Source organism: Anopheles merus, unplaced genomic scaffold, assembly GCF_017562075.2.
Source record: "Anopheles merus strain MAF unplaced genomic scaffold, AmerM5.1 LNR4000537, whole genome shotgun sequence".
Taxonomy (NCBI): domain Eukaryota; kingdom Metazoa; phylum Arthropoda; class Insecta; order Diptera; family Culicidae; genus Anopheles; species Anopheles merus.
The window spans coordinates 1-25233 of NW_024428117.1; the positions used below are offsets into that span (position 1 = coordinate 1).

The 25233-nt window shown below is 42.0% G+C and overlaps 3 protein-coding genes and 2 pseudogenes across 6 annotated transcripts; 3 read left to right on the top strand and 2 right to left on the bottom strand.

Annotated features, from left to right (window-relative positions):
* Positions 1-4: 4 nt before the first annotated feature.
* Positions 5-1967, bottom strand: LOC121602619 (annotated as a pseudogene).
* A 774-nt stretch (positions 1968-2741) lies between these two features.
* On the top strand, positions 2742-4204 carry LOC121602609 (annotated as a pseudogene).
* Positions 4205-11826: 7622 nt separating this feature from the next.
* Positions 11827-13490, top strand: LOC121602616 (transcription initiation factor TFIID subunit 7-like). Its single transcript, XM_041931369.1, has 4 exons — positions 11827-11981; positions 12045-12260; positions 12329-13270; positions 13347-13490. Exons 1-4 carry the CDS (start codon positions 11898-11900, stop codon positions 13386-13388), a joined length of 1284 nt encoding a protein of 427 aa, XP_041787303.1. The 5' UTR covers positions 11827-11897; the 3' UTR covers positions 13389-13490.
* A 1022-nt stretch (positions 13491-14512) lies between these two features.
* Positions 14513-18436, bottom strand: LOC121602617 (partitioning defective 6 homolog beta-like). Its single transcript, XM_041931370.1, has 5 exons — positions 17643-18436; positions 17298-17523; positions 16369-16496; positions 16193-16290; positions 14513-16109 (listed from the first exon to the last, which is right to left on the bottom strand). The coding sequence occupies exons 1-5, from the start codon at positions 17715-17717 to the stop codon at positions 15680-15682; spliced, it is 957 nt and encodes a 318-aa protein (XP_041787304.1). The 5' UTR covers positions 17718-18436; the 3' UTR covers positions 14513-15679.
* Positions 18437-19557: 1121 nt separating this feature from the next.
* LOC121602618 (serine/arginine-rich splicing factor 1A-like) lies at positions 19558-23585 on the top strand. Of its 4 annotated transcripts, none has more exons than XM_041931374.1 (5): positions 19558-19884; positions 19957-20329; positions 20452-20525; positions 20602-20697; positions 21710-23585. In XM_041931374.1, the coding sequence occupies exons 1-4, from the start codon at positions 19718-19720 to the stop codon at positions 20690-20692; spliced, it is 705 nt and encodes a 234-aa protein (XP_041787308.1). In that variant the 5' UTR covers positions 19558-19717; the 3' UTR covers positions 20693-20697; positions 21710-23585. The 4 variants fall into 4 exon arrangements, with proteins under 4 accessions (XP_041787308.1, XP_041787307.1, XP_041787306.1 ...); XM_041931373.1 differs by lacking the exon at positions 21710-23585 and adding an exon at positions 20767-21685; XM_041931372.1 differs by having other exon boundaries at positions 19559-19884; positions 20602-20732.
* Positions 23586-25233: the final 1648 nt, after the last annotated feature.

Below are 25233 nucleotides of genomic sequence, written 5' to 3' on the forward strand. Positions count from 1 at the left end.
CTTTCATGCCGCGTACCAGCGAGTTGGCTAGCGTTGTGGAGGAAATTTCTCCCTCCAGGCACCCTGTATTACGACCAGAATTTCGGGCAGCTGATTTTTTCTTCACGATCGGACCTACAAACAGAACAGATGATGGGCGGGTGCATCGCTCATCATCTGCAAATCGTTCGGGCTGTTTTTGTAGTGCGACGATACGCAGATGGAAACAATGCGGCTGAAGGAAACGTTCCCGCTGCTTTGTGGTAGAAAACAGTTGCATCTCTATCCACGTAGTACAGCTGACACTCGTCCGGCGGTGGACAACCCGAATTCATGTTCTGTACATCGTTGCGTCGAGGCAGAGCAGCGATGTCAACCATGATTCTACGGGATCACCTGGGCTGTAACGGATTGATTCCTCCAGCTTGATCTGTGGGAGGAGAGACTACGGTAAACGAAACAAATCCCAACAGTAAACTCCTTCGTTTGTGCTTACCGGAAGTGGTGCATTCGTTTCCTTCTGCAGTTGCGACAGTAGCTTCAAGCTAAGCGAGCGTCCCGTTCCCTCGTACCCGTTGATGGTAGAAGCCATAAAGACCAGGTACGGTCCCAGCATTGCTCTTACCATTGGCAGCGGAATGGCTGCCGCTTCGTCGATGATCAGCAAATCGGCAGCATTCAGCAGATGCGCATCGGTCGGCGAAATGTATTGAATCGTTTGACGATTATTGCGCGTTATGTTGATGCGAATAATAGCCTTGTTAAAGTTAGGATTCGTCGAACGATGATGTATATATCCGTATGCTCCTGGTACTCCAGCACATCGAACCCTTTCAGTATGACTCGAACAGAGTGATCAAATTTTCGGGCGATGGCGACGTTACGACTACACGTTTACGTATCCGAACGCAATCGATCCGGCAATGCAAGCCCCATGGCCGCCGATTTACCACGACCACGGCCGGCGGTCAGCGAGGTGGGCGGTTTCAGCTGCTTCTCTGCCAGCGCATCGATAAACTGTGCCACCGCCTTCGCCTGATCGTACGTTCGGCACAGGTTCACCAACGTTCCGGCTGGTGGCGCATCCGCCAGACTTTCCTTCAGCTCCGCCAGCTGTTCGCTCTGAACATTTTCGATCGATGCAACGTCAATCGGCTTCACGTCCGCGGTACGGGAGGACAGCGGCAGCACAGTTAAGTCGTCATTCACCAGCAAGCACGCGAACAGTCGCCAGCGAGAGAGAAGCCGCTCGTTGAACCGACACGTCACGTTCTGGTGTGCCTCCGTCCGGTAGCGTTTGTGCACGTCCATGCTCATCGTGTACAGCTGTTTGAGAGAAGAAATCGTTTTCAGCAGCAAAATAATCAGCCCACCTCCCTCGACCGTTTCCACGGTCCGGGCCATCAGGTTGGGCGTCAGGGCTTCAAAATCTTGCAGCACGCACACGCCGTACGTTTTGCCGAGGATGGTATGCGTATCCTTGTAGTATCGGCCTGCCATGAATCGTCGTCGCCACCCGGAACGCATCGAACAGGTCCGATTCGTTGATATCAATCTTGCCGGACTGTATCTTTTTCGCTCGCTTCTTGCCATGGCTGAAAAGAAAGCACCGCAAAATGATTATTTTGATAAAAGCGTACGACACTCGAGTTTTGTGCGTAACTACAACTTACTTCGAATAGCTTCATCTTTATTTTTGTAGCACCACAGACCGTCGGCCGTGCTTTAACCGATGCTTTGGTCAGGATGTCGTACAGTATCGGCACCTGATCACGCGCCTTGTTGCCCACAATGACAAACATCGTTCGATGGCCCACTTTACACCATTCTCAATCATCACCCGGATACGGTTGTCAATCTTTTTCTTCACCATTTTAATGCGAAAAGTGCTTAAATTTTGCTACTTTTAATTCCCGACTTCCCGGTTTCACGTGGGACCTTGCTTCACAAACAAATGCGGTTTTCAATTTGACAGCTACAGGGTGGTCTGTACAACCATGCCATGCTTTACGTTTCGTCGACAATCCTTCCCAGCTGTCTGGTGGTGTTGATCGATTCGACGAAATGCCGCGGCACGATGTTTGTAAACAGTTTGGAGCGGGCGGAACACGAATCACCTCGTTTTTCTCGGGTTTTCACACATGTGCGGAATATTTTGCTACCTTTGTGCTAACAACAATACTTCAGACGGGAACTGGCAGTAAGTGTTTTATATTTGAAATTAAAAAGAACAAATTTTAATGAGACTTTGTCATTACAGCTGGAAACGTGCAGGGACCGTCTCAAGAATCGTGCCCCAATCACGATGCTATCCTGTGGTACGAATCAAGAGTGCTCTTTTATGGATCCGTGCTGTGGCACCAGGGCGTATCGTTATGTCCCCAGCCCATTGATACAGATGAAACGGTGCTCATCTTCAATGGCGACATTTTCCAGACCAGGGAAGATATGCAAGAGAGTGACACACGTTGGCTTCTCCACGGCATTGAACGATGTGCTGACGAAACGCTGTTTTGAAACTGTTGGTCAGCTGGCGCGGTCCATTTAGTATAGTTTTTCTAAGAAGCGCGAAAACCGAATTTATTTTGCGCGTGATGCGATCGGTCGAAACTCGTTGCTTCTTGGACTTGTTGCAGATAGTGGAGATATTTTTTATCTCAAGCGTTGGAGGTAAGAATATTTTAAAATATTTACTGCTACTATTTTACAATCACTATGAAATTGGTTCTGTTCACGCAGGACCTTTTGCTTCCACGTCGTGCACGAACTACCCCCAAATGGGCTTTACTTTATCGATTTGAAGCGAATGAATGAGCCCAGCTGCGTCACCCTGCTGCCATGGACAGACGACGATTGTACGCAGATAGAGCAGATGTTTGGTAATGCACTAACAATTCAATTAAAAAATGAGCTTGTAATCCCGCAACAACAAAGTACTGTACAGGTAAATTATGCATATGTAGTTTAATTAGTGTTACAGAATTTTAAAAAAATAGCTTACACTTTTAGCAAAATTTCAATTTCCACCAACTGCTGACTGCTGCCGATGCATCACCGCCGGAAGAAGGCCCTTTCGAAACACTGTTAAAGTGCGCTGCTGTTAACAGTACGTGCAATCAACTACTTTCCATTCTGCGTAAATCAATCCAGGAGCGTATTACAAACACCACACCGTTTTGCAAGCTGTGCGTAGCAAGTCAATCGCCATGTGCGCATCCAAAGGTGGGAATTTTGTTTTCAGGTGGAATCGATTGCACGATCCTAGCACTGTTAGCGGATGAATTTGTACCCGAACCCGTTCCGATCGAGCTGTTGAATGTGGCCTTTGAAAAGGTGAACCGCGCAAATGTACAACGCTCACAATTGATTGGAACGTGCCGGATAGATTGACCGGACTATCTACGCTAGAGGAACTGCAACGCATTAAACCCAATCGGTAATGCTAACTTAAAACTTAATAGCCTAATAGTTGTTAATAATAAGTCATTTTTCCCATTCTTTTAAAAGAAAATGGAATTTTGTAGAGATAACATCTCTCGGCACGAGTTAAATGAACAAGGAAAACGATTTCTAATCTCGTGTTCCCGTTGCGAAATGTGTTGGATGAATCGTTGGGTGCTGCCCTTTGGTTTGCTTCAAAGGGTGTTGGAGTGAAAGGTGGCGAACCGTACACGAGCACTAGCCGGTAAGATGATACTGAGCTATAAAATCAATTTTGATTCTTTACACACTATACTTTTACAGGTACTATTATTAGGCTCGGGTGCCGATGAACTATTCGGCGGATACACAAGACACAAAACAGCGTCGATCGAACCCTGCCGATCGAATTCGGCTGCATCAAGAGAAAGGTTTGACCGACACATGGACGACGCTTTCCTTAAAGCTTACGAAGCGTTAGGGAAAGCTGAATTGGAACTGTGGCGGCGCTTGCCAAGCCGAAATTTGGCACGTGATGATAGGGTAATCAGCGACAATGGAGTCACCCCAGGACTCCGTATCTGCAGGAAGATTTCATCGCGTTGGTACGTTCCTTGAAAGCGTCCCAGCGCTGTTACCATCCCTTGGGACCGGGGATTGGGGACAAGCTCGTACTACGCTTATGTGCCTACAAACTTGGGCTAACGCAAGCAAGCGTGTTAAGAAAGCGTGCTTTACAATTCGGCTCCAAATAGCCGATCGAAAGCAGAATGCAACGGATCGGTCTGCATACTTGGAAGACTAATGGAAAACAATGGAAATTATTTTATCATATTTGGGATTTTTTTTTTTCAAATTCTAGACGATGGAAAAATATTCCGAAATTTCGATTAAAACGTCAAATCATCTTGACTGTAGTCCGGTGTCCCTTTGCCCTACATTGGTTTTACATCAATTTTGTTTACGTCATAATGGATAATTTATAATATTTTAAAATAATTATAATAATGTTGGCTGTTTTCAATTAACGCAAGCTATTTTCAAACCAAATCACAGTTATTTCTACATTCCACCGTACTGTGATTTTTGTGTTATTTATTCATAAACATAACTACCTGATATTTATCAGTTTTACATATTTACCGTTAATGTTGGTATCAGTTGATCAATCAGCAAAATTTTAAATAGGGGATCAGTTTATTATACCAATGTTGCAACACATGAAACTAAAGCATCCCGTAATATTCCATTCAAATGAATATATTGCAACTCTTCTTCTTCTCTGCTGTGGGAGGTTGTTACCCGGTTCGGTATGAGAATCCAGCTTCCTGGGCCTTCATCATACTAATCCGCGTATGGAATTTTTTTTATTTTTTTCCAACCTCAAACTTGCTTAGGACCGGCTACTTAGGCCATATATCCTTTTTTCTTTGTAGTTTTATTTTTGATTTTTTTATATGTTGTGATTGAGGAAATGGAGCTTCCTGTTCCCAGGTTCGACAGATTGAATGCCATAGACATTTCGATCTGATCAAGCTCAGTAGAAAAAAAACCGGATTATCTGATTTTTTTTTAGAAGGATTTCTGTTATTCTTTACAAAGTCTATAATTAACCTTAAGGTTTTTGTATCTTTTTTTCCTATGCTGCGATGAAATTTGGTTCATTAATTTTTTTATTGATATTTCTTTCTGCAGAGTATTTTAGGCATTTAAATACTCTGTGTTTTCCGGTGTCCGGTTCGTGGCATGTGTTGCATGTGCCGTTATCTATTAGTTTTATTTTGTTTAGCCAATAGTTGCTGTAGTCGTGTCCTGCAATAAGTCTGTTTAGTGTCTTTATGTCTCTTGGAGGTATTTTTAACTTGTAGTGCCACATTTTCTTGTTTAGGGTAGTTTGGTACCTAAAGAATTTTTTTCCTTTTGTTGAGCTCATTGTTGTGTACCAATCATTTGCTTCATTTTGGGCTTTTGTATTAAATGTTGATATGGCGTCACTTAATCTGATTTTGTTCTTTATTGTGTCATGTTGTGTTGTACCCTCCTTGGCTAGTTTGTCGGCTTTTTCAATGCCGATTATACCCACGTGACTCGGGATCCATTGAATTTTGCATTGTATTAGTTCTAGGTTAAATAATATCCTATTTATTATTTCATCTACATATAGTTCTTCTCTGGCGGTCTCTAAAATCATACATGCCGCTTTGCTGTCTGTGTATATTGTGCAGTTTTTTTTAAATTTTTACTTATTGCTTTACTTATTTGTAAGGCTGTGTCTATTGCGTATAGTTCAGTAGTGCAGATTGATACTGGGAGTTCTATTTTTTTTTGATACCGTGATGATTTCTCTCTGGTTAATCTCTACATATATACCTATCCCACAGAGGTTTTCTTTTTTGCTCCCATCTGTGTATATTTTTGTGCCCTGTTGTTTGTTAATGATTTCTAGGCTTTTTTGTCTTAGCATAGTTGTGTCTTTGTTTTTTTTTGTCGTTAATGGATGTGATGGTCGGGTTGATAGTGGTTTGGAATTGCCTATTTTTTGAGTTATTAAATTCGTAGTGGGCTATTTTGTCGTATATGTTTCTGTTTAAGATGTATGTTTTTTCTTGGGTGGTAAAATTCCTGCGTGGCGTGTTTTGGTGGTTTCTTAGATTTTTTGTGTTGAATGTTGTATGTGCTATTGCTTTGGCGAGTTGTTTTTCTATTAAATATGTGGTTCTTATGTGGAATGGAGTTTCTGCCGCTATTGCGTGGAGTGTGTGTTCAGGGGGTGGTCTTTGAGCAGCCAGTGATTTTTCTGAGTGATTGGTTTAGTAAAGTGTTTAGTTTGTTTGTTTTTTTTTTTTTTTTTTTGTTGGCGTTACTACTGAGTGATATTCCGTATTCCAAACTTCCTCTTATTAGGGACCGATGTTGTTGGATAGTTTTTTTCTGGGTTGATGTGTCTAGATCTATTGCCAACTGCTTTAATGAAGTTTAGTTTTTGTTGTGCTATTAGGGTTTGCTTATCGATATGTGAGTGGAATTTTAGGTTGTTGTCAATGTCTATGCCTAGAAATCAGTGGGATGTTACTTGTTGTATGTAGGTGTCTTCTATTTTTATGTTGCTTCTTGTTGTTTTTTGGGGAAATTGCATTATCTTGGTTTTTGCTATGTTTATTTTTAGGTTGAGGCTATTGAGTGTTACTTGCAGTGTGTTTAGGGTTCGTTGGAGTTTTGTTATTGTTGCTGAGGCAGTGATTCCGCTTTCTATAATAGCAAAATCATCTGCATATTGTATTAGTTTAGTCTTATTTTGATTTAAGCTATGGCAGTTACTTGTATATATTAAATAATAAGGGAGAAAGGACGTCACCTTGTGGGAGTCCCATGGATATTCTCCTACTGATCTTTTTCTCTTCAGATGTGATTTCGACCGATCTGTTGTTTAGGAATCCTACAATCCATCTGATATCTTCTCTGGATATCATTTTTCTGGTGAGGATCTCTTCGAGGATATCAACTTTCACACTGTTGTAGGCGTTTTTCACATCAATAAAAATCACTCCAGTGTGCATTTTTTTCCTCAAGTTGTACTTGATTGTGTTAACAATCCAATCAACAGCGGATGTTGTGGCACGATTTTTTCTAAATCCAAAGGTTGTGTTGGGTAATTGGTCATATTTTTCAATAACATAGTTTAGGTTGTGTAGTACGGCTGTGTTTGCAACTTTTGTTATGATTGGGAGTAAGGCTATAGGTCTGTAATTTTCAGCTAGGGTATGGTCTTTTCCAGGTTTTTCGATGGCGATTATTTTTACTTTTTTTAGTTTTTTTTTCTATTTTTCCTGTTTGGTACATTCTGTTGATGTCGTTTATGATTGCGGTTGAGTTATTGTTGTTTAGTATTTTTAGTGTGTTGTATGATATTTTGTCTATGCCTGGGGATGAGTTTTTTTTGGATTTGAGTATGTTATCCCATTTATTTTGTCCAGTAGGATTTGTTACTGATGAAGTGAGGGGTTCGTATTGTATTTTTTTTGTTTGTTGGTCCAAAGTGTATGTTTAAAAACTCGTTTGCCATTTTTTTGTCTTTTTCTATATTATTTTCTTTCCTGGGTTTCACTTTGAAGCATCCCATGAGGTCCCAGAGATCCTCCATCCTTGTTTGCGTGTTAATTATTTCCAGTTTGTCTTCTATTCTTTTTGTTTTGGCTAGGTTTCTTAAGTTTCTTAATTTTTTTCCCACGCCATTTTAATTTCTTCTGACCACCATGACTTAGGTTCTAAGGTGGGTTTACTTCTATTACTTAAGATTATCCTTTTAATATCTTTGGTAATGCTGTTTTATGTCCGTTCTTTCGTTGCCCAGTAGTAGGGTGATTTCCTTATCTATTTTTTTCCTATTATATATAAATCTTTGGTATGGAGGGGATTTAAATGTGTTTATTTGTGTGTAGATTATTCTGTGTCCACTGTTGCCAATTTGTATGTCTGATACCGTTCTTTTTATATTTGGTGCCACTGTTATTTTTGTGATTGTCAGGTCGATAGCCGTGTTTGTTTTATTAGGGTTAGGGTTCATAAATGAATGTTCGTTGTTATGAATCACAGTAAAGTTAGTATCGTTTATCATGTTTAGTAGGTTGTTACCTTTCGTATCATTGTAGTGATTTAGTCATTGTAGGGGAATGTTGCAAATCGGTAGGGGAATATTGCATGCAAGCTGTGGATATTTGCAATCACTTAGGGGAGTTTTGCAATCGATTAGGGGAATGTTGCAAGCGTACTGTGGAGCTGTCATCAGACTGTGGGTACCGCTGTAAATACCTTAAAATATTTTCGTCAATCTTACTAACTTATCATGTTTAATTATGGCTCTGCAGCAGGATTTATTTAGTTTATCATATGTACAGCAGAATCCCACACGAAAACAACTCCAAACGATGTTTTATAAAAAAAACATCATCGGTACCAATTCGTAGCTTTTTACACCGGCACCCACAGTCTGATGACAGCTCCACAGTACGATTGCAACATTCCCCTAATCGATTGCAAAACTCCCCTAAGGCTGCGCTCTGGCACCAATCGAACACGACATCCGACTCGAACAAACCCTTATAATCATATGCAGGTGCACTGTCAGATACAAACAAACAACCAAGACAAACATGTCAAATCTCATACATTTTTCATGTTCGATGTCGTGTTCGATTGGTGCTAGAGCGCCGGGTAAGTGATTGCAAACATCCACAGCTTGCATGCAACATTCCCCTACCGATTTGCAACATTCCCCTAAGCGATTGAACTATTCCCTTATATGATTCGAAACCCTGTGATACCGTTACGTATTAGTATCACCACTCCTCCATAGCCGTCTTCCCTGTTATCGGGGATCACTTGGTAGTGTTGGATTTTTAGTGTTTCAGATGTTTTTTTATCCACCATGTCTCTTGGAGACAGGCTATATCTATGTTTTTTTTTATCAGTAATTCTCTGATTTCTTCTTTGTTATTTTTTAATCCTTGTACATTCCCTTGTAGCAGTGTGAATGTTAATAGGATAATTATTGGGTGTTGGATGGGTTAGTCGTTTTTAGGTATGATTTGGTAATTATTGAATTCAGGTGTGTTTCCTGCTTGTGCGTTCATTATGATGTATTCCTCCACAATCATTGTGGGGGTTTTGTGGTGTTACACACTTAAAAATATTTCACGACCTCGGTTAAAAAAACTGCCGAAATCCGTCGGCTCTTTCGATTCTTGCTGATATGTCAGTTGAAAAAACCCAGTAGCCGAAAATCAGTACCATTTAAAACTGAAATATCAGTTAAATAAAAATTTGAACCGAAACTCGGCAACACAACATGCCGAGCACATACGTTAACACTGCTGTCACCGAGATAATCCGTCAAAATAACCGAGAATTCAGCTTTACTACTTGGATTAGCCGAGGCTCGGTATTCTATCTGTCATTCGCCATTCTGTTAATTTCGTGCTAATGAAACGAAAACCTTTCGGAGTGAGTGTGAAGAAATTGATGTAAAATAAAAAATGTAAAAAAAAAGTGAAAAAGAGTCTCTCAGCGTGAAAAAAAACGAGAATCAGTAGCGTGCGATCGAGCACAGGTATGAAGCAGGGTTGGGGCTAGGAAACTCCATCAGCGCACGCAACCGGTGCTCTTCAGAGCGTCGCTCGGAGCAGTCCCTATTTAAGGATCAGATGTGGAAGCTAATCCGGTTGGTTCAACCTTTGCCAGACCGTTCAGAATCCAGGATTCATTTCCGGTCACCTACACGAGGTAAGTATCAACACTCGATCACATGAAATCTAAAAAGGGTTCACTCAGACTTGTTTCACTCTGCCCGCTTTACAGAACCGTGCCTGTACCAGTGCCCGCTCCTTGTCCGGCTCATTTTCCTGTACAGGTACCACATCCAAACGCTGTGCCCCATCCGGCGGTTGAATCGGCGCCTGTCCCAACGCTTTCCATCACATAAAAAAACCCATTTGATACGCAAATAAAATCACTAAAATAAAAATAAAATGTTTTTTATATTTGGCCGATATCTCGATTTGCTTTAGCCGAAATCTCGATTTGCTTTAACCGAATATCGAATAAACGTCAAAACAAAATGACATTAACCGAGATGTCGGCAACAGAAATTTAACCGAGATCTTTGCCGAGATCTCAGTTGTGCAGATCTCGGCAAAAATTAACCGAGATTCGGCAAAATTTTTTAAGAGTGTACGTTTATTCCATCTACAACGATGGATTCTTGAGTCTTCTGTGTATTTTGTTGGTGTGTATGTTTCGTTAACGGTGTTTGTCTGTTCGTTAGGTTAGTTGGTATTTTGTATTTTTGTGTTGTAGGTTTTGTTTTCTTTAGGTGTGGTTTTTTCTGTGGTGTGAGTTGCCCGGATTTCTGTGTTATTTGTGTTATTTTTTGTCAGAGTTTGGATTTTTGTACTCACTTTTTCTGTTGTGGTAGTGTTTGTTTCATTCGTAGGAGATTTTGTTTTTTGTGCGTATGATGTTTCTGTATTGTAGACTCTTGGGATACCAGGACATTGGCGTCTCCGAATACGTCTTGCTTCCCCATACGTTACCTTATTCTCTGTTTTTATTCTGCTGATCTCCATTTCGTCAACGAATACCGGGCAGTTCCTGTTTAGAGTGTGGTGGGCTTCCCCGCATGGCACGCATTGTGTTTTTTTGCATTGGTCTTTGTGATCAATTTCACTACAGTTCGCGCATAGTTTTTTCTTTTTGGCACCATTTTTTTGTGTGACCCAGTTTCATGCACGTTATGCATCGCATAGGCCTGGGAACGTAGAGTTCCACCTTTACAGGGTAAAGACCGAAATCCACTACACGTGGTACCTTTCCCGTTTTGAAGGTTATGATTGCCGTTCGGGTGTTTTTTAGTGTTTGTTCAGTTTTCCTTTTCATTATGACTACTTCTACTACTTTTTGTTCTTTTAGTCCCTCAAGCAGTTCTTCCTCTGTGAGATATTCAATGTCTGGGCATCGGATCACTCCCTTACTTAAGTTCATGGTGGGGTGTTCGTAGGTTTTTACCGTGGTTTCGTTTCTTCCATCAGAGATTTTTTTATTGTTGCCAGTTTGTTAGCTTGTTTCTGATTCGCTACTTTGATGAGTAGTTTTCCGTCTTTCAATTTGTTCACCGATAGTGCTTTTGTGCCAATTGCGTTATACATCACTTTTGCTGCTAGGAACGGTTTATCCGGCTTAGGTCTTGTGTTTTTGAGACTGTTTCCATCAGCATGAAGACCTCTACTTCTTCTGTGTCATTGGTTAGTGCTAGTCTTCTCGGATTTTTCCCTATTTTCCTTCTGGGCTCGCTTTGGTCTTCTTCTTCTTCTTGTTTGGCTCAACAACCGATGCCGGTCAAGGCCTGCCAACCCACTTGTGGGGTTGGCTTTCAGTGACTTATTGATTTCCCCCCATAGCAGGATAGTCAGTCCTACGTATGGCGGCACGGTCTATTTGGGGCTTGAACCCATGACGGGCATGTTGTTAAGGCGTACGTGTTGACGACTGTATCATGAGACCGGCTAATGGAAGGCTTTGGTCTTCTAGTAGGCCAAAAAAGTTATTGAGGGGAATACCCCCTCTCGGGTCCTGGACCCCCATCCCACCTTACTTCCCACCGTCTTTTTTGTGTTTATTTATTTTCCTCAGTTAGAATTTCTTTTCTTCTTTATTTCCCTTTTTCCAGTCTCTATCCCCTATCTTGCACTTGGTATCTGTTTTTGGTTTTCTTTTCGCCAAAATCGTCACTAGGGTTAATCACAACTTTATCCTTCAGGGTTACACTGTAGAATGGGATATATTGCAACGGTCATTCAAGTGCGTTGGCATCCACGCGACTACTCATGCGTATCTCCTTCAACATTTTTGACGTTTGTCAACCATCATCCTCAGTTGTGTAAATAAAACTGTACCAGCCGGAGTGTTTCAAGAGAGCTCACCATCGCAGAAGCAAGCTCAGAAAAATGCCCGATAAACCCGTAAAACAGGATAGCAAAAAGGACGATGGAGCGGAACTGGAAACGCAGATCATCATGCGAATGCCGAAAGTGATTAACGGCACAGTTATTCCATAAACACACGTATTATTGACTTTTTTTGTACCATTACAGGAACCTGCTGCGGCGTTGCGCGAAGCGATACAAAGCGGAGCCAACAACCTGAAGGATCGGCTCTTCATTCGGCTGGAAAATGAGCTGCGCTATGGCGAGGTTCGATTCGACCATTGGTTGCTTCACGCGAAGGTAGTCGATCTTCCTACGATCATTGAATCGTTAAAAACGATCGACTCGAAAAATTTCTACAAAACAGCGGACATATGTCAGATGGTAAGCGCCTATTTGTTTGGGTAATGATTGAATGAGCCCGTTACACTCTCACTATGATTCTGTTTTAGATGATTTGCAAGGAGGAACCCGAACAGCAATCGGCTGAAGAGGAATCCCCCAACAAGAATAAAAAGAAAGACCCGAACAAGGTAGACAAGAAGTTCCTGTGGCCGCACGGCGTGACGCCACCGTGCAAAAACATACGCAAGCGTCGTTTTCGCAAGACGCTCAAGAAAAAGTACATCGAAGCACCGGAAATCGAGAAAGAAGTGAAGCGTTTGCTGCGCGTCGACAATGAGGCGGTCAACGTGAAGTGGGAACTGATCACCGAGGACGAGGATCCGAACAAACCGTCGCCGGGTTCGGGTAACGAGTCAGGGGCACCGCACAAGAGCCCCTCGAAAAACACGAAAAAGGGAGACCACAACAAGGACGTGGGCGAGCATGACATCTTCGGCGAGGAAGTGTCCGACTCGGACGAGGAGGATAATCCGATCAACAAAAACATCGATCTGGACGAAACAAGCCGCCTGTCGGCGGAGGCCGAAGACAGCCGGCTGTCGGATTCCTGCTCCTACCAGGGAACGCAACAGGAGCGCGACAGGAACCCGGCACTGGAGTTCAACAAGAGCATGTTCAGTGGAGCCGGTTCCAGTAGCGGATACAGGGCGGCCCGGCGACCTGACACAGGGGCGAGCAGTGCGGGCGGATCGAAATCGATGTCATTCTTCCAGGGAGATAATAGTTCGCGTTTGGATTCCGACAACGATTCGAATGACATGCCGCACGGTGGTTTTGGCAACAGTCAGAACAGCAATGCCAATAGTGCTACTGCCAGCACGAACAACAACGCCCGCGTCTATGAGCTGCAGCGCCAGATAAGCGACCTGAAGACCCAACGTAATCAAAAGGAGCAGGAAATTCGCACCATCGAGAATCAAACGCTACGCCAGCGTTTGCAGGACAAGCTTGACAGCTTGCTGATGGAAATCCAAGACAAGGAGAAAGAGGTAAGTGTCCCGCAGCTGTGTGTTGGGTTTGAACGACTGCAAGCATTTAACCATACCATTTACTAACCTTTTTCAGATCCTTGACCTTCAATCGGGGGAAAAATATAGCCTGGATTGAATCAGACCATGGCCAACAGGAAAAAAAACCCCTTTAAAATCTAACAATGAAGAACTCCATAATGTACCCAATACAATCCAATACAATTACATCGGAAAAATATACTTACTGTTAAGATTCCAATCTTTGCTATGCTTCTATAATGTTCGAATGGGTGTCCGAAATCTGATAGTTTAAAGAGAGAAAAAATAACGCACATTTTTCATTTTCATCCATAAAAAGTTTATAATATTTTTGTCTTTGTAAACAGGATTTATCTTTTTAATCCCTAACGTTCTCTATCTACGGATGTATACGGAATGTGTGTGTGTGAGTTGAAACGTATCGGAATGAATAAATTGTGTGTGGTCCTAGCTTTACTTCCTTTTTAAACGACAGTGGACGCTTCTCGTTTCTAAGGCAATTGGGGTTTGTTTTTATTTTTTTGTTGTTCTCTACATCATACATGCCCATCACGTGATAGAAACTGTGACATGACGCGGTAGTCTAGTGAACCAATTGGAATGTGGTGTATATTTAAGTTATGCTACTGAGTATAGGTCGCAACCAGTTGGGCGATGCTAGTGTTTAATACCGAAAAAGTGGTGTTTATTTTGTGTTGCACGTTCTTTCTATCTCTCTCCTTCTCTCTCTTTTTCTCTTTCTCGCTCTGACTCTACCACAACTATCTATTTATGCTACAACTAGGCGAATAATAACAAACAAAAAAAATACTGTGTAATAATGTTCACATACATATAGAAAAGAGGAAAAGAGGACGTGAGCTATGTTGCAGAACAGAAGGATGGGGTGGCGCTAAAGCAGCGAAAATAATTGCTTGGTACAGTCGAGTTGAACGTGCCCCCCGGTCTGTCCACCGTGCTGGGTAGATAAAAATGTAATAACGGCTATATTAAGTTTTGCACCACACCTTTGCTTTCTGCACGCCCTTTATCGTTTATCAACTGTCAACGGCTATCTGGGTTTATCTCCAAATTTGCATTCCATACGTGTGTTTACTTGTTCGTCCCTTACCGGGTACGTGACTTTTCCAAATTTTCATTCGCTAGCCGTAACCCGTCGCCTTCCTGTTACCGTTATCGTTCAGAGCTCTTCATTTTGTAGAAAAAAGACTTTTTTTTTTGTTTTGACTGTCAAGTTTGTATGTATGCATCAACGTTTTTTTTCGCATGCACGTTTCCAAAGTATTTTAAGTATAACTTTCCAGCCTTCTTAAGTATTTGGTATTTAGATAATAAGGTCGTCCGGCTTGTGTGCGCGGTAGCTGTCTCTGCTGTAATCGGTTTTGTTTTTGCGTTTATTTACCCTACCCTCGGCCACCACTGCGTAAGGACAAGCGTTTTAAATCTGCTGTATAATTGCTTCCGTTAACGTTGCTGTTTAAAGATCAATTACCCTGTCTGAACAAAATGTTTTGTTGTTTTGTTGTTTTTGTTTTGCGCATTCGTCAACAAACGATCGAAAATGTTCTATCAATGGTTCATCTCTTATCCTCACACCATTCTGTATGTTTCTCTTGCTGCATTTCTCGTTCATATAAGTACTGTCTTTCTGTTAAGTCTTAGAGTTTGATGTTGAAGTACACATTGCTGCCTTAAAGCAAAATTGCTTTTTTGATTGAGTTGTAAGCTCTCGTAATGTGCTTGTTTGTTTATTCCTGATCCCGCTCCACTTTCGAGCTTCCTCTATCGGTTCTCCTCTTTCTTAATCCAAGAATCGTTTTTTTTTTCTGCTGGCGACACAGAAAGGCACGGTTTGAATACTATAACTTTGAATATACTGTTAAAATTTGTTTCTTCATGCGGTTGTTCTTTTACACCTCTATCACAACGGATCCAAAGATTCACATTTTCCAGACTTGCTGGCCTTCCTTGCGTGTAGATATAAAACTGTACGTTTACTTTAGATTTAGGACTGGAATGTGTGTGTGTCGTTTCAATAGAATGTCTTTTAGGTTGCATTAAGTAACGATTTATGTGAGTTTTTCTCTGTTGTATGAATGTTCCTCAACCGTTCAATAATATTCCAACAAAAGGAATTGACTTCCGTGTTGGAAGTAACTGCCAGGCACTTTCTGTAGTAGTTGTACGTTCGTCAAAGTGACCGTGTTGCACAGTGTCAGGCTCTGACGAACCCAAAAAAAATGCAATCTTCACGAATAGGGCAATACAACCAATAATGCTGCTGGCCTCCGTTTCTGACAATTAATAACACGCGTTTGAAAGCGCCAAATTTGGGGATAATTATCGCAATAGTTGCTGTTACCGTACACGGATCGTTGTGACTTCTTATTACAAATGCAACACACCATCCTTCTGAGAGATGAGATTGCTCTCCTCTAGCGTGACTGCTTCGATCAGATCCACCACCTCATCCTGATCGTCCTGATCGTTCTCGTCCGAACCCGTGGTATGTTGCGACTGGTGCGATCCACCGGATAGCTGACTATTGCGCGAGAACGATCCGCGACGGGGCGGTGCTAGGGTACGCTGGTTGGCGGGCTTGACCGTAATGATGAGGTTCGAGCTGTTCGCTACCATCATGTCCGTCACTTGATCCAGTGTTTTGCCCAGCACCTCGATACCGTTTACCTCCAGCACCTCGTCGTTCACCGCCAGCAGGCCTGTACTTTCGGCCAGACCACCGGGCACGAGTCGAGAGATAAAGATACCGGGCAGCTTTTCCAACCCATTAGCCGTTACACGCACCGATGTGCCATCGCTGGGGAAGATGGTGCAAAGAAATGATCACGTCACGAATTGCTCTACATCCAAATATATTTATTAATGGTTTAAGTCACATACCGAATGTAAAATCCCAACGGCTTTTCACTACCATGCTTCAGCAGACGGACACGTCGGCATGTATCCGGAACGATGTCTACATCGATGATAGCAGATACCTGGAGGATATATGAATACGTTAGGTTAGCTTTTCCTATGCATGGAACTATGGGCCAGATGAAGTGAGCATTACAAACCTGTCGAAAATCGTGCGGATTAGATATCGCCAAACCCTTCGGTTTAACGGGAGTTTGTCCAAGAATGCTGCTGATGAGATTTCGGGGCCGAATGGTACCGTAACCCGTTCGCTCTTCGATGCTGTCACCTATTTACAAAGACAAGTAAAGGATTGACTAATTGGTTTGCAAGGGATTGAAGTACTTTTGCTGTCCAAATGTAATACCAATTTGAATGAAGGATTTCTTTTTTTTATATAAGAAAAAAGCGACACATAATGCTGTTAACAAAATTATGCTGTGCATGCAGGAAACAAAGGAATGATTGCCGATAACTCAGCACTACAACTGTTGATGACTACAGCTCTCTAGGTGGGGCAAAACTAATTAAGAAAAATAATAGTAGCTGCATCAATCATAGCAGACTGCCCGTTGTTGGAAGGAGCCTTATTTTCGAAACGCACGAACCATTTCGATTTACGATCTCAGCCTGACCTCGATCGATAGCGGGGCTGGGTCGGTTGTGTATGTGTGTGGGCACACAGATGGTGCACATCGAATCGTGCGATACCGATAATCATTCCATCTTTCCTTTCCCGCTCTTCGCGTTGCCTGTTGCATCGAATCAATCAACCAGCTTCATTATCCATTATATGCTAACGCTAACGGTGCACTTGCCGTAAGCGGAGTAGCAGCGCCGACTTTGCTCGCTAGCGTTACTCGCGGTATATCAATGGCGATACCGATGTATGAATCATTCGTGTCGCGCTAACTGTTGTTCTAGCCATCAGCGTTCCAGCAAAGGGCGTTCTTATCCGTCAAGTGTTATTGCGATAGCTACCCCACGCACACATGCACACGGTAGGGCGATTTGTTTTCTGAACAAAACCCATCCTTTTTATGAACATCCAATCTTACTGAGTTGTCTTCCCTTCACCTCATCCCCTTACCTTTCTTCTGTATTATCACGCGCAGCAAGGGCCGAGCCGTTGTGAGCGCTCTACCAAAGTTGTCGTCATTGTTGATCGGTAGCAAATCGTTATCCCGCGGATCGATGTAGGAAACGAGTAGCTGGGAGCGGTCCAGCTTATGTAGCCGCTCGATTAGCGACTGAAACTCTTCGAAGGAATGCTGCTCGGAACGTTTTACGGACCATCGTCGGAATTCAGCATCAAACTGCAGAAATGAGCATTGGGAGGAAAGAAAAGTGCGTTTGTGTGTATGTGTGTGTGTATATGTGTGTACGTGTAATTAATGTAATGCTGCAAAGGCGATTACAAATTCCTTAGACTTACCTTCGATTTAATTTCTACACGATCGCTGTCGATTTTTGGATGCGCTGTTTTGCTTTTCGACATCCTTCCACTCATTTACTTGCAACCATTTAAACGTGCAAACTAATATTTTTAAAGCTCTTTTACATACAACACAATCACACCACCAGGGTACAAAGGAGAAACAGCTCCCCGAACCCTAACGCGAAAAATAAAAATAACACTTTATGTGGGCCGCCGCGCTTTTTCCACGGGTCACGATCATATGTGTGGAGCGATTTCTATTGCGGGATGCACCACTTATTGCCCATTCGGAATTTTCACCCCACACTCGCGTACGGGCGGAGCTGCCTTATCGAAACGATAGCTAGTAAAACAACACACATAAAACGCCTTCTGGACCTGAACCGGAACACTACGGATGCTACCCCGAGAAGCAGCCGGAAGCATACACTGGAGAAAACTGTGCCAAACGGACTAATTGGTGGCCGTATTGTGTCGTCTGCCTGCTCGTTCTCTTCGCCTACAACATGACCGTGGTGGTGTCACACGATAATGGGAACAGAGTGAAGTTACTCACTATTGCCGGGGGAACACAGACAGCATTCGCATCCCAAACGCATCAAGCGCACAACAAACTAGACGTATATATTATCACAGAATCACTTCGCCGCGACGACGGACCACAAGGTGAAAGCACAAATCGGTAACAGAGCTGGTAGGAAATAATAAACGAAAAACGGGGAGTTTTTCACCGATTGGAAAACACAAACGCGCTAGCACTGCTTCATTCGCACCGTCCGTCGTCGCCTTTTTTTCTCGCCTATTGAACAAACGGAGGTGCCAAAGTGAGTTGTCAAAATTTTAACGAAAACTTCAAACGCAACTGTATTCCCAAATAACATAATCCATTCGTGAGAAATGACTACTCATATGCATCTGACGTATAATCGACATGGAGCGGACACAATTGACATTTTGAAGCACGAAAAATCGGGAATTCGAGCAAATCCCCTTAAACTGGAGCCTTAAACTTCCCTTAAACTGCACCAGTTTAAGGGAATTTAGAAAAAGTCCTTTAAAATCAACTGTGATGCGGCTTTTTCGTTACTTTATTCTAGATTCGATCGGAAATGATGTTTCGTACCGTTATACTAGGCCATTTTATACTTAAATAATATCAATTTTTTACAAAAAAAAGTCACACAAAATTTGATTTTGTTTTTCATAAAAAATCCAAGCTACAAATGTAAAATGAGCTCGACGGCATCGTCCATCGATAGAAGAAAGTCTAATTTACGAACTCACCAAATCTTAGCGCTTTCAATACACTTGATCACACACAAATTTATAGTTTCAGGCGTATCGAGTACTAATCGAGCAGATATGGAAAAACAATTTCGAGCAAATGTCACTTGGGGAAGTACAATGGATCTTCGTTTATCCGGGATCATCAGAAATCGATCACCCCCGGTTACTCCAATAACATGGATAGGTTCAACCAAAGTATATGAAGATCAGGTGGTCTTATAGCCTGTTTTTTTATATCAAAAGTTGAAAGTCACTTTTTGATAGCATGGGTGAAAACATTTCCCCAAACAAGCTTTCTGACGACTTGCCTAATACACAAACAATCTTAGAATCTACGTTATTTGCACTGAAATACCTTAAAAAAGCACTCAAAATATTTCTTATTGTAAACTAAACCAAATCTGAACTAATTAAAACCCATTTTTGGATCAAAATAATGCCGTCGATGAGGACACCAATGTGTACTACGTATGTGTTGCTAAGAACAAAGCGAACGGTTCCTATGGAAATTCATTTCACCCATTCTGTCAAAAGGAGCTTTTTTTGATTCTGAAATTAGTTGTCAATTTGTATAGGACGAGACCATCTGGTCTTCATACACTTTGCTGGAATGGAATGGATGTTTTTTGATCATTGGGAATTGAACGAACATTTCATCCATCTTCTTTTGCGGCGCCATATGTCAAGCGCGAGCTGCCAAATCGTGTAGCGTTCATTTGTGGAAACAGAAAAGCTGTGCATCTTCCCCGATCTCTGCTGTAAAAATCTACGAAATCGCAAAAAAAATGTCTCACGGACGCAACGAGTGCCGAATCTATGTCGGTAATCTGCCGCCAGACATCAGAACCAAGGATATTCAGGATCTGTTCCACAAATTTGGCAAAGTGACATTCGTTGATCTGAAAAACCGCCGTGGTCCGCCATTTGCTTTTGTCGAGTTTGAGGATGCACGGTAAACTTTCGTCCCGTAAATTCGGTCCAAGCGGTAGGAAGAACTAAAAACAATGATCCCTTTTGATTGCAGTGATGCTGACGATGCGGTGAAAGCTCGCGATGGATATGACTACGATGGGTACCGATTACGGGTAGAGTTCCCACGGGGTGGTGGTCCCGGTAGCTACCGCGGCAGCCGCCAAGGGAACAGCGACCGTAACAGTAGGGGTGGTGATCGTAACAACCGGGGACCACCGGCCCGTAGGTCACAGTTCCGGGTGATGGTGACCGGATTACCATCGTCTGGCTCGTGGCAGGATCTGAAGGATCATATGCGTGAGGCCGGCGATGTGTGCTTTGCCGATGTTTACAAGGATGGCACGGGAGTGGTGGAGTTCCTGCGTCATGAAGACATGAAGTACGCGATAAAGAAACTTGACGATTCCCGGTTTCGCTCACACGAGGTTAGTAAGAAAGCTAGTGAGAGAGAGGGAGAGAGAGAAAGAGAGAGTAGCACCTACGAACGAGCTAATTCCATTCCGATTCCTATTTTTTTTAATATTCTATCTCAAACCGTGTCTCGTAGGGCGAAGTTGCCTACATTCATGTACGTGAAGATTCCGGAAACGACGATTCCGGTAAGCGTGACTATCGGGATAGGTATGTGTAATGAATTGTGTTGCATTTCCAAAGGCGTACTAGAAAATAATTCCCTTTCAAAATCATTCTTCTGCAGATCCTACTCACCCCGCCGACGTAGAGGTTCGCCAACTTACTCACCGGTACAACGGAGCGTTTCCCGATCCCGTTCACGCTCGTACAATTGAACCAGGTGAATGGTGCGGTTATGTTCCGAAGATGACTAAAGTAATTTAAACGCTAAATCTACTTCTATCTTCAGTTTTACGTAAATGAACACACAGTACCGCCACACAAAAAGAGAGAGAGGGAAAGAGATCGGTCTTTCTGGCGGGAGAGTGATTGGCCATTTTTCTGCTTTTTTTTAGTCTAACATACAGTTCGTGTTTTGTTTAATGCGACAACCTCTGGACTCTTCCGGTAGTGTGCATTCTAGGATTTATAGTTTCACGTGTGACAGTTTGCTATCACAATCAGTAGTGTTTAAATGCATTTGTTTGTCGGTAACTGCGATCGGTTAGATCTTTTGGCAGGTTTTTAGGCTAAAGGGAAATAATTTCAGTTGCTTCTTAAATGCCGAACACACAGTACCCATAGTAAGCAATAATCCAGTACATTTAAAAACAAGACAGCGCATGTCCGCATATGATAGGATGCAGAAGCAAAATTCCTTCAAGCAAGGAAAATACAACTCTGCCTAGGAACGTAAGCATGGTAAAAAAATAATCAGGGAAATCGTAATGACCATTAGCACGCAACCTTGTGTGCACCATTCTAAAGGCAATATTGTACGTGTGTTTGTGTATGTATGTATGTGGAAATATTTTAGTGCGTGTAATAACTATTTTTCCGAGCCTCCCCTCCCCCCCCCCCCTCCCCACTACTGCGCACCAAAATCTATTCAGATGAACGTTCACATTCAAAAGTAAGGCTAGCATCGTCGTCCACCATATTACAATAGTTAAGGGTGCTGGTGAGGATTGATTGTGTTATATTTTATCCATCAGGAAAAAATTATGTATGTGGCAATGTTCGGTCGGTAAAGCAGATAGTAGCTATGGTAAAAAAGCGACGGCATTTATCTTCTTTTCCCCCGATCAATAGCCAAAAACGATTAAAATCCAATAAGCTAAGAAAAGATCCATTATGCTTAATTGCTGCCAGAATGAAACTAAACATTACTATTTTGTTCTTTTTCCTGACAGGGTCTAGAGGATTGATATATTGTGATGAGTTTGAAAAGATTAAAAGAGCGAAAGAGAGCTCAGCAGAGGATGAAAATGTGAAATGAGGAATGGCGCGTTAAATCCACGATAACGACGGGAGTCGTATCGTTTTGTGCTGTTGTCGCCAGATACCTTGAAACACACCCCCTCTTACGTAGGCCACCTTCGGGATACAGGTGTCGTAAACACAGTGAGACGCTATGATCTCACTATTGTGAGATATGATGAAAGATTTTTTTCTTTACAAATCATTCTCTCTCTACGACAAGCTGCCACGACTCGAACAATATCAATTGGTTTTTCTTTTTTTTTTTTTTGTTGTTGTTGCAGGACATGTTTCCTCTGTGAAGCTATGTTGAAGTTGTTTGAGTCATTTGCCCATTTTTTACTCTGGTCAAATGCTATTGTTGGCTGGTTATCAGTCTCTGACTGTGTCACAACGGTGAATGACCTACTGGTGGCTGAAAGAAGCAAAAAGATATTTCGTGGAGAGTATTGTTTTGGCACAGTTCGTTGAATTGAGCAGATACGAACGAAATGGCGAGCAACTTGTCAGAGTATTACTGTATCAGCTTGCACATCACGGCACTACAAGTGGAGGTTAATCTATTTTACGGTCCTTAAGTTGCGGGACCGTTGCCTGGAGCAATTGTTTCGTTGTATTGGATAACGAAAAATGGCACCGCTGCTGTGGTTGTACATTAGAGTTGAGGAATTCTGGACACCGAGGGACTGGAAATGCACAGGAAGGAATGGAATGGATGTATTTTGAAACACAGGAGTAATCGTGTGGATGCTGTGGATGTCACATTGCTTTGCACTGTAATTAGGATTGGTCGGATTCGTGGGATCATCGTTGGATAAAGGAGGTGTTTGGTCTGGAATAGTGGTACAATGCTGATCATTCTCACCGACGTTCACACAAACACATAAAGTCTTACCAAACTGTTTTCCCATCGCTGGACGACGAGGGATATGGATAGTAGGATTGATCGTATGAGGATTGATCACTGGATCGTCGTACCCAGGTTTCGGCAGGTACTGTTGGTATCTGTTGCGAGTGGAACGATATGATTCTACCTTTGGACGCGTCTGCTGAGGTTGAGCCAGCATTAGAGCGGGGAAAAGGCATTAGGAATACCCTTATCCGAGGTTGGATCGACGTTGGAAATGGAAGTTGCAAAAATTCGGTAACCCAAAATCAGATTTTTTTTCTCAATTAACACGTGTTTTACCTTCCTGTAGCATTTAACCTTATTTCATAACTCTTTCTCTCTCTATATGTCATAACCTCTGGAATGTCCTTAGCTGTATACTCCCTCATTCACAGCTTAGCACTAGAGGATTTAGACTGGGTAAAAAGATCCTTCCATCTTTCTGTTTTGTCTTCCTCCAAACGTATACTGACTGTATTGTTTTCTTATGGCATCCATTCATGCTCTCAATGTCTAAAAAATTAAATCTTGAATTATAAACACTCTATACGTGCTCCTTTAAATGCTAAACAAAAAAGTGTTTAAAATAATAACGTTTTAGCAAACCACATTATTTGGATTATATGGATGGTGATGGTAAGACTATTTGCGTCCGATTGCTTCAACTGGATAATGATGCAGTACGGATCGGCAGCCAGTATATGGAATATGGTAAACCACATGCCCCGTAATCGTAAGTAAACGCACGGAGAGTATAATGCACTACAGCAATAGGTTCAACTGCATGGGATTATCAGGCGACACAGATTATCAACATTAAAATACAAAAATCACAAAACGGCAATAGCCAAATGATATTTAAACCTAACAGTGGTAAAGCTAATAAAGATTAAACGAAGTATGATTTTAACGAACAAAATTGTGTTTTAACTTTGCATTTTTCATGAGAAAACAAAATTCTGCGACATATAATTTACATGATAAGGAATATTTAAATGCTCTATCAAAAAGATCATTCTTCAGGTGGCTCTGTACAAGGTTCAGATCTTCGAAAATGACAAAAATTTGATTCTACAAACAATTATATGGCGTATATCTTTTGTATTACTAGTTAGATTTGAATGAAAATTGTCTTATAGGATCACAATAATGTTTTATAACATATTGTTACACAATTAGAATTTTAAAACTCCTATCAATATTTTTTTCAATCAAAAATGTGCTGTAACTCCAACACCCCATCCGGCCTTGCCGCATGTTTTGAGAGGATGTTTATGTCTTTTTCTTTTCTTTCAAATGTTGTATTACAATTGTGTACAGTTAAATTTTATTGCTTGTTGTGTAACAATATATTCAAATTAACACTGAAATCACCTCTTGTAAAATGATACCAACCACTACAGGCAAACGAAATATAATTGGCTGAAAGTTAACACACACATTCATACTTTTGTCATAGTGTTACAGGCGGTCCCCGAGATACACGGTACCTCTTGTACGCGGATTCGGAGATACGCGGTTTTCTAAATTTGACAATTCTTTGAGCAAATTATACTAATTTGACACATCAATTGTAAATTGCCAAATAATTCCCGTTTTGATCGAATGTTAAAAACAATTTCAAATGGTTTAAAACTGTTATATTCAGTCAGAACCATATCAAATAATTCATAAAGTGACTAAAAACGCCCCCTACTTGCAAAATTACAGGAAAATTAGTGATATTTTAGCTGGAAGCCACGAGATTCGACTTACGCGGTATTTTGCGGCCGTTTTCGGTCCCCATTAACCGTGTATCTCCGGAACCGCCTGTACTGCCAAATAGGAATGGGTGTTTTGGAGCGCACCAATGGCACCCACGGCTCCAGAGTCGGATCCACATCAACAGCTCCGGAGCCGGCGGCGAATCAATGTCTCCAGAGCCGGCGATGAATCAACGGATCCGGACTAACGGCTCCGGACTAACGGCTCCGGACATCCAGCTCTGGACTAACGTTTCAATAGAGACGGGTTTGTATGATAGCGTAAAAAAACGAATCTAACTTCTCGCAAGCGTAGAAGCTAACACCCGATGTGATTGAGTGATTGTTGAGCAAAACTTATCGATTTTTTTATAAATAGATTCCTATACATTCCTTTCAACATTATTTACTCAGCTAATTATGGATCTTCCTAATTGAAACTTTATTGAAAATGATTTAGTGCAATCTGTAAAAACCGGCTCCGGAGCCGTGAGTGCAGAGTCGTTAGTGCGGAGACGGTTCCGGAGCAGCTGGAGCGGAGTTAGCTTCGGAGCCGAGGGTGCGGAGCCGGCTCCGTTGGGTTGGAGTGGAGGAGGTTTCGAAATTGTCTTGAGCCGGTCGGAGCTGGTTTTTAATAAAACATGATGAGCATATTTTATAGATCGTCAACATATATTTTTATACAACAAGCAAAACAATTGAAAAATGTATATAACTTTGAAAGAAACGTAAGTAAAACTTAGAAAAAGACTATTCATCCACTTAAAACATGTGGCCTGGTCAGTTATGATAGTGGAGTTAGAACATATTTTTGATTGACAAAAAT

Coding starts and splice junctions, on each gene's coding strand:
- LOC121602616 (XM_041931369.1), top strand. CDS start 11,898: ATGCCCGATAAACCCGTAAAACAGGATAGCAAAAAGGACGATGGAGCG. Junction 11,982..12,044: donor TCATCATGCGAATGCCGAAA/GTGATTAACGGC, acceptor GTACCATTACAG/GAACCTGCTGCGGCGTTGCG. Junction 12,261..12,328: donor CAGCGGACATATGTCAGATG/GTAAGCGCCTAT, acceptor ATTCTGTTTTAG/ATGATTTGCAAGGAGGAACC.
- LOC121602617 (XM_041931370.1), bottom strand. CDS start 17,717: ATGAGTGGAAGGATGTCGAAAAGCAAAACAGCGCATCCAAAAATCGAC. Junction 16,291..16,368: donor ATCCGCACGATTTTCGACAG/GTTTGTAATGCT, acceptor TATATCCTCCAG/GTATCTGCTATCATCGATGT. Junction 16,110..16,192: donor CCGTTGGGATTTTACATTCG/GTATGTGACTTA, acceptor CATCTTCCCCAG/CGATGGCACATCGGTGCGTG.
- LOC121602618 (XM_041931374.1), top strand. CDS start 19,718: ATGTCTCACGGACGCAACGAGTGCCGAATCTATGTCGGTAATCTGCCG. Junction 19,885..19,956: donor GTCGAGTTTGAGGATGCACG/GTAAACTTTCGT, acceptor TTTTGATTGCAG/TGATGCTGACGATGCGGTGA. Junction 20,526..20,601: donor AAGCGTGACTATCGGGATAG/GTATGTGTAATG, acceptor ATTCTTCTGCAG/ATCCTACTCACCCCGCCGAC.